Below are 13,165 nucleotides of genomic sequence, written 5' to 3'. Positions count from 1 at the left end.
CGTGTTTCACTTGGGACACCGTGTTTTTACTAAACTCTGTGTGTCCAGTTATTTGAGGTTGCTTTAGCATTTTTATTTATTTATTTTTTGCGTGTGCAGGCACCTACCTCATCCTAAATCATACTTCAAAGAGAAGCTGGTGAGCAGACTTAGATGCAAGGACAGCTGGCATGGCTCCTCTGCATGCATTTGGAGTGCTGAAAAACCTCTCACACCCCCCACCCCATGTTCAAAAGGTTTTGTTTTCTTTGTTACCAGCTATCATGTGATGCAAACACTGCCTGCAGCAGTTGATTGACTAAGCTGGTGCTGTCACACCGAAAACAAAGAAGGGACTTTGCAGTGATAGGGAACTGGCTCATATAGCACAAAAGACTAGCAACGACATATATAAACAAACAAAGGCATCCCCCCACCCCACCCTGCCTCCTTTCATTAATTAGATTCAACCAGAGAAAGATTTTAAAATGTTTCTGGGTTGAGATGGAAATTCTGAGCTAATTTTAATTCTTGAGGTCCTTTATCCTCCGTTCCGTTCCGTTCCCATGTTTATTGGACCCAGTGCAAGAACTCAGAACTTTCCACTTGGTCTTCAGGAGGGGTTAGAGTGACATTAGATTGGTGCAAAGGAGAAGGTATTTGGGAGAAGCTTCGTGTTTAAAAGGGGATCAAAAAAAGCAAAGAAGTCTCAAAAAAGCCCTATGATGCTCTGGGAATTCCTTAGATACTTGGGATTATTCTTCATTTGATTTATTTAAACATTAATCTTTTGGGGAACACATTGAAGTTTTCAATAATAACCAATCCAACTTTTTAAAAAAGGAAAAGAAAAGGTCTAGCACAGCTGCTGTATAATATTCTTGACCTTAAAGATGAGGTGTGTCCTGTCTTGGAAATGAATTCTTTGTTTCTTTGTTTGTTTAATCTGATGAGATAAATTTAATCAAGCTTGTTATGATTTGCTAGTCAGTTTTAAATCATGGTTTAAAGCTATCTTGGCTAGACATATTTCGGAAAGCAGGTTTCACATAGATTAATCGTTAACCCAAAATATAAGCATAGCAATCCACAGAAGAGTATGGGAGCGACTTTTCCTCAAAGTAGAAATAAAAAGTTCAGCATTGTCTACTAAAGCATGCTAACCCCATAAACTGAGTTGTTACTCGAGAATTTTCAGCTGACATAAGGTATCACTCAGGCTTTGGAAATACCATAGTTGGGCTCATCTATTCACATAGGTGAATAAAAATCCACCACACCATCTGTGGTTGCTCAAATTCTTGCTGAAACTCTCATAGCTCTTCCATAAAACTCTTGCTGAATTCTTATTTTAATGTGGCTTGATAAATAACCATTAACTATTTAACGATTGAATAAATTTTAATTTTTGTTCTGGTCCTGCAGTACAAATTGTAAAAGCTCACTGTATACTTCAGGTACAAAATTGTTTAACTCTGGTAAGTATATAGCAGGGGTCTCCAATCTTGGCAACTTTAAAACTTGTGGACTTCAACTCTGGGAGTTGAAGTCCACAAGTTTTAAAGTTGCCAAGATTGGAGACCCCTGCTATATAGCACTCCAAGCAAGAATATGATAAAAGAAAACCTTATTGAGCCAAGTTTTTTTTAAAAAAATTCCCCTCCTTCCCTCCCTCCCCCACTTTTATATCCATTTATTCACCTAGAGATTAAAATACTGTATATTCCTTAATTTCATTCCTCTAACAATTTGTGAAACAGGGTAGTTTGACTGATAATAAAAGTTTTTCATGACTTTGAATTCATGACTATGAATTTGAAACTGGATGTCTGATTTAATACTCTAATCACTAAATCACATTGGTTCTCAGATTTCTTCTTTTCTGAAGCTCCTTACCTTTATATCAGTATACTTATAGACATTTTGGAAAAGAGCTCTGAAATATGCAACAGATAGATTTATGGGATGTAGGTCATATCTTTTTTTTTCACATAACAAAATTCAAATGAATCAAAAAGACCCCATGGGAAAAAAGTACTGTTCCAAAAACTTGATAGACCTGGAGCAATGGGAAGTCAAAGCTAGAAATGCCTGTTTCTTTGTACTATTTGGGTCTCAGATAACCAAGACATTTAAAATAAGACTGTTAAGCTGAGATTTACATAAACCATAACTTCATATTCATAACTTCTGGTTTCTATAGAGATAGACATTGCCAGCTGCCTTTTAATTCTGGTTAACGGAAGTACCATTTTCCCTTTGCTGTTGGATGATATGATAGCAGCTGGCATAAAAACAAATGGGACCCAAGCATACAACATCTGGAGGGATTAATCTGGCTACCATAAGCAGTTGACTGTGAAATGTGAATATTCCGGAATTTGAACTCAGTTTGAACTCTTGATGGATTGAAGCATCTTATTTTGTTGGTTGCTATAAGCAATGCTTTTATGGACTCTGAGGAAATAAAGTAGTGATGTAGTTTTAAAAAAAAAAGGGAAAGGGAAAGGTTTCCACCATCTGAAGAGTCCCAGAAATGCCAAGTAAGAAGAAACAATTTAAGCATTTATTCTGAGTTTTTATGAGACATTTGGTTATACATATTCAGTTAGAATTTTATTCAAGTTGCAATGTTTTGTATTTTATTGGGAGTAGATGGGTCTCTTTCAGAGGTGGGATTCAGCAGGTTATGACCAAAACCGGTAGTAAAAAAATTTGAATCCCACCACTGGTTTTTTTTGCCAGAAATCTCTTTCTGTTTTGCCTGAAAGGAAAAATTGGAGGTTACTTGTATCATTGCCAAATCTGTGTCAAGAGATTAAGTCAAATATAAAAATAAAGAATTGGGTATTTTAAACCTTGGTACCTATTGCTTCATGCTGTCATGTTTGTTCATTTCAGCATATATCTTGTTGTAAATTTCAACAATGCCCTTGACCTACAGAAGCTTTTCTGTTATGATTATTTCCTTTTTTAATCTTCTATACAGATAAGGTACCCACAGCCACATAACTAGTGATGAAATTGATGGCATACAATTGGATTAGATAATATATAACCGGGGTGTCAAACTCTATTTCACTGAGGGCCGCATCAGGGTTGAGCTGTGGTAAGTGTGGCCATAGGGGGTGTGACCTGCTTGATGTCGGGGGCGCCTGTGGCAGTCCGAGTGCTCTGCCAGTGAAAACAGGCTCCCGAGCTCTGTTTTTGCTGGCAGAGGGTTGCAGAGGCTGTTGAAGCCAGAAATGGAGCTCGGAGCCTATTTTTGCTGGCAGAGGCACTCCCTCACTGTTTCCAGGGTGGCCCCGCAGGCCAGATCTAAGGACCAGATCCAGCCTTGAATTTGACTGATATAGATGATTGATGGATAGATAGATGGATGGATGGATGGATGGATGGATGGATGGATGGATGGATGGATGGATGGATAGATAAATAGATGGATAGATTAAGGAAAACCTCCAAAATGTAGTTTTCCCCCCAGTATCTGAATGTTATTTACATTGACATCTGCATGTTATAAGAAAGATGGCACTGTTTTAAAATTACACTATTTAAAAATCATATTGCAAATTAATTTAAATAAAAGTAATTTGAAAATAACATTCAGTAAATTAGTGTGAGTAACATCCATGTACTCAGAAATTGTGATCTCTTTAAAGTAAGTAGGGTCCACAGGGTCCCTCAGCTAACATAGTGGATCCAAGTTCCATGATGATTTGTGAGGCTGAGGGTTGGAGATGCTTTATGCTTCTTTGAAAGGAAGGTAATTAATCTTGAAAGTAGCAGTGATTATCATCCAGCCTTCCATTCTTGGGGAAGCTATTGGAAAAAGTGGTGAGACCTCAGTATCAGAGAGTCCTTGCATTTTCTGATTTTTACAGCTGGATTTCAGGTAAAGTTGAAATAGTATTAATCTCTCTGATGGGGACTGGTTGAAAATGTACACACCTCTGAGCCCTATTAGGATCTACCTTTGTAGATTTTGATACTGATACCCTTCTGAAGAATTTTGGATTGGAGGAACTGTTTGTTCTGGTTTTGCTGCTTTTGTAATGGGCAATTTCAGCCACTGCGATGATGGTAAATGAAGAATAGCTGATTTGATCTGATAGCTGCTCCAGTATAGGATATTGCGGGGCTCAGACGTCTTCATGCCACACAATCATTTGTAGAATGCAGTCAATTATCAGTAGGCTGTTAGCAAATAATATAGTATCTATCATCCCAGGCTGAGCTGCATGGGAATATTTGTGGAAATCTGACTCACTGTCTCGATGATCAAAACAAACTCAGACTGGATCCTTATAGGACAGCAATTTTATTTACCAGTGACAAATCTGACTCTAGTTTTAGCTCACTCCTCTAAAGATGCAGATCCATAATTTGGAGCGTCATTTTTGCAGTTTCTGTTGGAGAAGCAGGTAGAAAATGTGACCAAGAGGAACATCACCCAGCAACAGCTGGTGACTATTTGCAGGACTATCTGCATGAGGATAGTCCTGACCACAGTTAACTCATGCCTTGTCACCTCTCAGTGGAATTATCACAACATGATCTATGTTGGGCTGCCTTTGAAGACAATGAAAGTTTCAATTGGTCCAAAGCACAAAACTTCATCTGCTGGTTTGAAGCAGCAAATTTAGCTACTTTTACATTATTAGTATACTGGTGAGTGATTTGTTTCCAGATCCAAGCGTTCCAATGTGCAGTTGAGCACTAATGATGCCCAAGCCATTTTGTAAATAGTTAATTCCTTGTTTTTGTTTTCTCATATGTAATTTTATTAAAACTTTTAAGCGAGACAATAAAAGCTAACCCAAACTAAAAAAGTAAGAAAGAAAAAAGAAATTAAAGAAAAAGCAGAAACTGAGAAAACGGAAAAATTAAGGAAACTAGAAAAGAAAGAACAAAGTGTAAGGAAATGGCTTTGATACAGTATTCTTCACAGTAGTAAGTACAAATATATTTTAACCTCTTTCTAAAATTACATATTACTCTTATTTCTATAATCTAACCTAATCATAAAAACCATGTCGAGTTCAGTTTTTCATTTTTATGCAAAAAAATGCATAAAAGCTTCCAAGAGCTTCCAGTCAGCAATAAATGCCTTTTCCCTAATCAAAATTAATTTATTGTCAGCAAAATCTGTCAATTTCACCAGCCATTCCTCCATAATGGGTAGTATTGAATGTTTCCATCTCTGTGCATGCAGTATTTTCACTGATGTGATCATACATTGAAATAATTTTCCATGGCTTTTTTCTAATTGTTTATCCTAAAAGGAAAAGTTCTGGCTTCATCTGAACATTAATCTTTCAGATCATCTGTATCGAAGTATGTATTTGGATCCATTTTTTTAAAAAATGTGCTTGTTGCTTTTATTATGCATAACCTTATTTTTAAGCTATTTGGGATCCCCTAGAAGGGACACCAATTCTTGTGTTAGTCACTAGTTTCCCTGCTACACCTAACTTTATACAGTAAAAAGATGCAAAATCAGAAGTTTTCTGCTGCACAAAAGGAGTCTTTTACCTATACTTCTAGTACTCCTTCAGTATTATAGAATCCTTTTAGAAAATAAGTGAGTGCAGCTTAATGCTTTATTCGGAGTGTTCACATCATGGACAAAGATAAGAAGGGATAGTACAGTATAGAACTGGAGCAGATGAAGGCAGTATTACATAATTCCTCCAAACTTTCTAAAATATGCAGAGTAGAATCCAGAACTTGCTACAGGTGATCCTCAATTTACAACCACAATTGAGTCCTCGATCAGAATTTATCTTGCTAAGCAAGGCAGTTATTAAGTGACTCCTATGGTTGTTAAGTCACTTCAACTTTCCCCATTTACTTTGCTTAGTGGAAGCCAGCTAGGAAAATAGCAAATGGCAATCATGTGACCCTAGGATGCTATAACCGTCACAAATACCTGTTGCTTGCCAAGCACCTGAATTCTTATCATCTGACAATGGGGATGCCAGTAGTTGGATGAAGACCAGTTGTAAGTCACCTTTTTTGCTGTTGTAACTTTGAACAATCGCTAAATGAATGGTAATAAGCAAAGACTTCCTGTTTTCCTCAGAGCCCAAAAATAAACCAGTGCAATGTTGGTGCTTCACAAGTCTAATGTACGACTAAGTAACAGGTTATATTCTGATTAGTAATCATAATCATGGCCTACTTATTTAGGTTTTATACACCTAGAGAAATAAGCAGTGTCTCATGGGCTTTGATATGTCACTTAGGTGAGATGGACGGTGTAGAAATTTAAAAAATAAAATAAAAATATGTTAAAACCCTTTCCATTGCAGATTTCTATTAGAATGAAGTTTATTCAAAGTTTAATAATTGGTGTGCAACCTATTCTTTAAAATCTAATATACCTATATACTATAATCAGTGTCAGAGAAGTAGCATGTATGGATAGAAGCTTAAATATTTCTCTAAAACACTAACCTAGGGATCTTCTGAATATATTTACAGCCAGACCTTTCAACAAAACTGCAGTTTAATTTCAGAAAGTGTTAAAATATATTGTACATCAACTTCTGACATACTACTACGTTAGTATACACAAATGGTCTCTTGAAACTGTATTTATGAAATGTACATTTTAATTTAAATACTCAGTATACACTGCACTTAATCTGCATGTTGCATTTATTAAATACATTAAAATCTGCAATGTAACAAAACGTTTTCTGCATACGAAATTCAAAACACCATTTTAAATGAACAAAAGATGGCTCACTTCATTTTTTAAAACTAGTGCATAACACACCAGCTTAGCTCCACCACACTAGCTGTTCTTTCTTTTTTTAAATTTGACATTGTTCACAGACTATTACATATCACAATAAGAGTGCTGGATAAAACATGAGGTACGAAAGTGGTTCAAAGATTATAGGTCATGCAGATCCATGCTAGACAGCAAAGAAAAATGTGAATGAGAACACTAAATAAAAATACATAAAGAATGTGCATTATAAAATAAAAACTCAATTACACAGCTTTGCTTCTTTGGTTACAAAGTAGGTTGAACAATTTCACAGCTTTTTATTCCCACCCACCCACCCCAAAAAATCATACGAAATGTCAAAAAGCAGAGGAATCATGGCAATTTTTCTATTAGAAAGTAGAAACAGAAATGAGCAAAGTTTTCTTCATCAAAATAGCCCATCAATTATTATATCACAATGACTGGCGACTACCTGTACAGATGCACTATGGTCTTCATACTTACACTATACAAAAATTTACATTCAAGCTGGATCTTAACTACTGAAAATAAATACCAAAAGGTAAATTGCCATTAGTGTTAGAAATAGGCCAGGATTCTTTTGTTCAATTATTGCCTAAACATTTTTTTCTATTAAACTCAATCCTGTCTATCAAGTTTTACTGATACTTACATTTATTTTTTTAAAAAATTAAAAGTTCTGTGACATTGTTCATGTACATTATGAATAGCAGCCCTGTAATAAATAAAACAAATAAATGAAACTAATGTAGGCAAATGTTACTTGTCATTGAAAGAACAGTGGCTCTAAAGATGAGTTGTTACTATTTGAAAATGCAAGGCTCGAAGTAATCCATGAGTAATGGAAACCTTGAAGAGCCTTACTAAAGCTCTTAAAGACCTCCACTCATGTGCATCAAACAAATGCAGATTTTTGCATTATAACTCCTTCTACATTTTCCCTTGTGCACTGATGGCATAATTGGACACCAACTGTGTTGTATGACATCTCAGTGAGGGAAAGCGCTTGCAGAATGATTGTCTAATACTGAAAAGGCCAAAACACACAACTGAAGCATGGCTACCTGCTTTCATATAAAGTGGAAAGAAGACCAGTGGCACACAAGGACAGATTGCTTTCAGTTCTTAATGAGGCAAGAAAGCTTTATGCTGAGGAGACATTCGGCTGCTGTGGAGGTTGCGCTGGCTGTGGAGGCTGTGCTATCACTGTTTGCTGTTGAGAAGTGCTACTTGGATTGGCCTGTTGGGTTGAAAGTTGTGATAACTGATCATTGTTTGAAAGAGATTTTAACAGTGCATTTTCCCGTTCAAGTAAAGAGTTTCTTTCAACTAATTCTTTTATTTGTTCCTTCAGTACTTCCACTTCTTCTCTGACTGCATACATCAAATGGCTTTTCACCAGATCCTGTAAAGGCAAATCAAATAATTAGAAAACTCCACATCAAGCTGTTATTTAACTCCAAATACTTGCATAAAACTCCACTATGAGCTTAAATAAGTAAAATAAAAATATCAAAATATCTTAAACTACACATATACACATATCACTTATGAATAATACTGCTAAATATATAAAGTAAAATAGTTAAGGAAAAAATAGTTAAGGAAAAAACAAACTGTAAACTAGCTACATATTATACTAAATATTTTACTCAAAAGGAATCATAGCTCATGACTGGGATAGAATCCATAGTGAGAAGTTACGATATCTCTGAAAACATAAGCCTATGCATTTTGCTAATAGTTAATGTCTCCATGGATATGAATGGAAACTCTTCATTGAGTCTTGATCTGAATTAAATTCCTCAGGTTTACTTTTGAAGAAATGAAAATAATAAATTAATGTTATATATGTAGCATAAGTTGCTGGCTTTTTACAGGTGGTCCACAGGTCACTTAGCAACTGTTCAAAGTTACAATATAACTTTTTTAAATTTAGCAACATGCAGATAATTACAATAGGAAGAAGAATAAAATTTAAAGTACAGTGGAAAATCAGGTTCCGACCAACAATTTTTGAATCGGGCTATGATTCAAAAATCAGGTGGTGAACAAACCCGGCCGTGGCAGATTCCCTTTCCATGCGGATTTCCCCTTCCGCGCACGTGCAGTCCATGAAAATCAGGTTGCAACCATAGTCCTGGAATGGATTACGGTCGCGACCCAAGGTTCCACTGTATATGGATGTCTTTTTAAGAAAATATGCCATGATTTCAATTAGGCCCTTATTCCATTGGAGCCTATTATTCTTCAGAATGAAAGGTTACTTTGGTTCCTACTACTTTGTAGTGCAAATAGAGAAAAGTATACTATACATCTTTTTATGTATTTATTTTCCGTACAACCTGGCTGTCAAGAGAAACATTTAATTTTTTGTATTTTATATAAATATAATTACTAAAGAGCTGACTAACAAATGAAAGAATTTAGCCTCTGAAGATTTAGCTGGTGCAGAATGCAGCAGCCCAGACCAATTAATGGCATTGGTTTTTCAGCACATGTGACACTACTAGTTTCCAGTGTGCTTCCAGGTGCAATTCAAGGTGTTGATATTTACCTTTAAGGCCTTATGAAGTGGGACTGAGCTATTTATTTTCTCTTCCCAATTGTTTCTACTTGTCTCACCAAGTCTGGCAGGAGGGAAATGCTCTAGGAGTGTCATCGGCTAATCAGTGAGAGCTGGAATGGCCCAGGAAGAGATCATTTTCTGCTATGGTGCAAGTGGAACAATCACTTGAGTTAGTTGTGACATTGCTAGCCTTTCATAAAGTCTTAAAACCTTGGTTTTGTGCAAGGTCTGGGCCCGGAAGTGTGATAGAGCCCGTCTCTTGGCTTTGTGGATGGTTATTTTATTAAGTTCAGGTGTCATGTGTTTTTATTTTATATTATATATTTCATTTGTTTTTAACCTTTTCACTGTATGCCATGTATGTCACATATATGAAATGGGTAGCTACATAAACAAATAAATGAAGAAACAATATCCATAATAATTTGAACAGTAACAAATATAATTTATAAGTTCACAAACCAAATTGTTAAATGCATTATATTTTCAAAGTAACTATTGTATTTAAATACAAATAATATCCTTACTAATAATATGACTAACAAATTAAGCAATTTTAGACAGGATTTCAATAGTTTTAACACCACAATGTTTTAGATGACTGCAATAACATTAATTCTGCCACAGAATTTAAACTGTATTTGCCCAGTTAAAATATTCAGAATTTGAATATTAATTATAGAGCAGCAAGTAAGTATTAGAATTGGCAGTTTTATTGCTAAAAGTTCTACAAAAGCTCCAAATTATTTCAGCATTAGTACTATTTTGCTCATCATAGAATTGCTAAAGAATAAAGTGCAGATAGCCAGAAAACTAGAGCAAATCATAATCTGTGCTGTACTATGCTATTCTTTTGTGATTATTGTTCTTTAACTATGAAGAATTTAGGACAGATAAAAAATTCTAAAACATATAGCTATAGCTAAAACATATACACTATATGATCAACATTGTAGGCAAAATAAAATTGACTGGCAGATAAGTTTAATAAATAAATAAATAAATAAATAAGTTCCTTACTTACCATTGCCTGTTCTATTTTGTTATCAATGGCTACAACACTCCCACCAGATGCACTGTTTAAAAGAAAAGTCACATGTGAGCTTTGAGTTCACTGAAATGCTGTTCAGCAAAAGTGATGGAAAAGCAAAGACTTCCATTATAGTTCCACAAGTCAGCACTTTTACAGCACTTTGCATTCAATGTTCTTCTATATTTTAGTGATCATTACAAACCTCTAAGATTGGCAAGTATTAATTCCATATGCTCAGGAATGAGGAAGTGTGGTATCTTCAAATCATAGGCATTGTATCCCAGAGAAAGTGAGACATATTTAGATCTCATCAAAATCAATGGGAACTGAGAATATTAATATTTTCAATAGAACGTAGACATAACTAGTTCATGATAGTTTGGGCCCAAGATATTTATGCCAGTTTCTGGCCCTTGTTGAAACTGAGCACAGACCTCCTGAGAGTATAAGAAAAGAAATACTGCCCTCATCCTATTGGCTGTTATGAGCTCCCATATTTGAGCACATTAATATGCAACTGAAATAGTTCATAATCATAACCAAGTCGACCACTGTGTGTTTGAAAGTGACATTTTGATCAGTATAGAAATATTAAAAGCACCTTAGTGGCAAAAAATAAGCCAATTCTTTTACAATAAAATGACATAAAACTGATTGTTGGGAGAGTTCCACTTCATTGTAGAATACCCACAAAAGATAGTTTGGCTTGATTACCATGGTCCAACACTTTAGCCTTTGGTTCATGCTGTACTTTTGGAGGTACTTCCATACCATCATTTCAAGCAGACATTTTACACTATACAAGAACCCAGTTTCAGTTCTAGCAAGTGCTAATTATGTTTATGTTATCCTGTGCCATGCTGATCAAAATGTCATCTCCACATAGTTTAGATTTTTAATACATTTAATAACTTTACTACAGAAAAAAACCAACTGTATTTGGCATATTTTTCAGCAAAGTATTCTGCATTCACTACTAGAAAGTTACATCTATTTTTCATTTTTTTAATCTATTATTGACGAGGGAACTTAATTTACATGTAATTATTCATGTTTTTATAATCCAGCATAAAAATAAGACAAATTCAGTGCTTTCAACTGTATATTAAAAAAACTTCCTTCCATACTGATTTCATTTTAAATTATTATTATAATAAATGACTTTAAATAAACAATATATAGTGCAAAATCTACCAAAATTTTAGGATCTCCATAGTTTATTTTAATAAGAAAAATAATCTGCATTAGTATATAACTTCAAGTATTAATACTTTGTTCTTTTGTATATGTATGTATACTACAATGTTTCCTATGACAAAGTATTGGCATTATTAAACAAGAACAATAACCACTGTAATAATTAAAACACTCCATAAATAAATGAAATTATCCTCAAAAGATTTGACTTTTCCTGACTTTCTTCACTGTATTAGTAAGAGCATTGTCAAATTGTGATTAATCAGGTTTCTGGGAGCTGTTGCTGAGTTGTGAGTTGGCACATATGAAAATTAATTCCATTCCCCCTCCCCCCCAAAAAGTTTAAGAAATATTAAAAAAACATCGGACTGCTAAAACAATGTATCTAAAACAGAAATATACAATTGTGCTTTTTATTTATGCTTGCTGAAAATTTGTGTAATCACCTCCAAATTTCTCAGGTCCATAAGAAACATACAGCACATAAAGATAAATGATATAAGACTGATATGATTAAAACATCAGTAAGAACTTTCATCACAGTATATTTAATACTTGAATAACTTTTTTTGTTCTTTCTCTGAGTGAGTACAGCTGCTCTGCATGAATCTACACAAATACTAAATATAAATGTTCAACATGAAAAGGTATGTCAATTAACATGCATTCCATACAGACAGGAATATAGCAATTCCAATTTAATTTTCACCACTAGGATAGTACATGAAAATAATTACCAACATTACTTTATTGTAAACTTATTTTCCATTGTTTCTCCCTTTCTATCATATGTAGTATTTAAATTTTCTCTATTTATACTGCAATTGGGATCCACCTCAAAATTCCTTGGTGAAACAGAATAGAAATGTACTATATATTCATTATTTAACAGCATAAATTAAAATGAAATATATCAGCCTTCATTTAAGATTCTTGTTAAAATGTGGACTTTTAGCAAGTTTTTCAAAACAGGCATGAAAGCAAAATGTTCATTTTATTTCTGTCAAAAACAATCAATAATGGAAACATATTTTACAATTAAGAGGTTTTCACTCACTCCTTTAAAAAGGAAATGCTTAATATTTTATGTTGGTAAGTATTTATAAAGCAGTCATCATTCTAATTTTACACTTGTACAACATCCAAAAAAATATCTTTAATTTTTAAGGTTCTTTCATTTCATTCTTTCATTTTTATTACTAAAAAGCAATAGTTGGTGCATTTAATCAAGTGCAGATTTTACAAATCTATAATACGTGAAACATATTTGTAAATGCCCTTTTCAGGTTGTTTTTGATGGTTGCATTAAAACATTACTTAGGAATATAGGAATATAACTGCATTTACTTATGTTATGAAATATTAATATGCAGTATTTTAAAATGGACCAAGTATAGTCCTATTAAACTTTTGGGAATCAGGTAGCATTCTGGACCGCATGCATTGTTTTGTGAAGGTTCTACTCTTTATTAAGTATGTGATTCTAATCAGTTTCTAGTCAGTAGTTATGCGAGATAAGTAATTGAGCCCTTGACTTCTCTATTTTGGGATGGTACAAGATTCAGTTTTCCCCCTTGCCATTTAACATCTATATAAAACTAACTAAAATAAACCATGTTTTAGT

General features: G+C 34.2%; 1 protein-coding gene across 2 annotated transcripts in view; it reads right to left on the bottom strand.

The window, feature by feature from the left end:
• Positions 1-6,624: 6,624 nt before the first annotated feature.
• TSC22D2 (TSC22 domain family member 2) overlaps positions 6,625-13,165 on the bottom strand; it is a 32,444-nt gene continuing 25,903 nt past the window's right edge. For both annotated transcript variants that reach the window (XM_026701606.2, XM_026701607.2), the window contains 2 exons: positions 10,336-10,387; positions 6,625-8,147 (listed from right to left, as the gene is read on the bottom strand). In XM_026701606.2, coding sequence (XP_026557391.1) covers positions 7,887-8,147; positions 10,336-10,387 — 313 coding nt within the window. In that variant the 3' untranslated portion in view covers positions 6,625-7,886. The remainder of the gene's footprint in view (positions 8,148-10,335; positions 10,388-13,165) is intronic.

This window comes from Pseudonaja textilis, chromosome 4 (genome assembly GCF_049901715.1).
Source record: "Pseudonaja textilis isolate UNSWEBS1 chromosome 4, rPseTex1.2, whole genome shotgun sequence".
In the NCBI taxonomy this organism is placed as follows: Eukaryota; Metazoa; Chordata; class Lepidosauria; order Squamata; family Elapidae; genus Pseudonaja; species Pseudonaja textilis.
The sequence above is the reverse complement of the archived record's forward strand: the minus strand, read 5'-3'. Positions and strand labels throughout refer to the sequence as shown.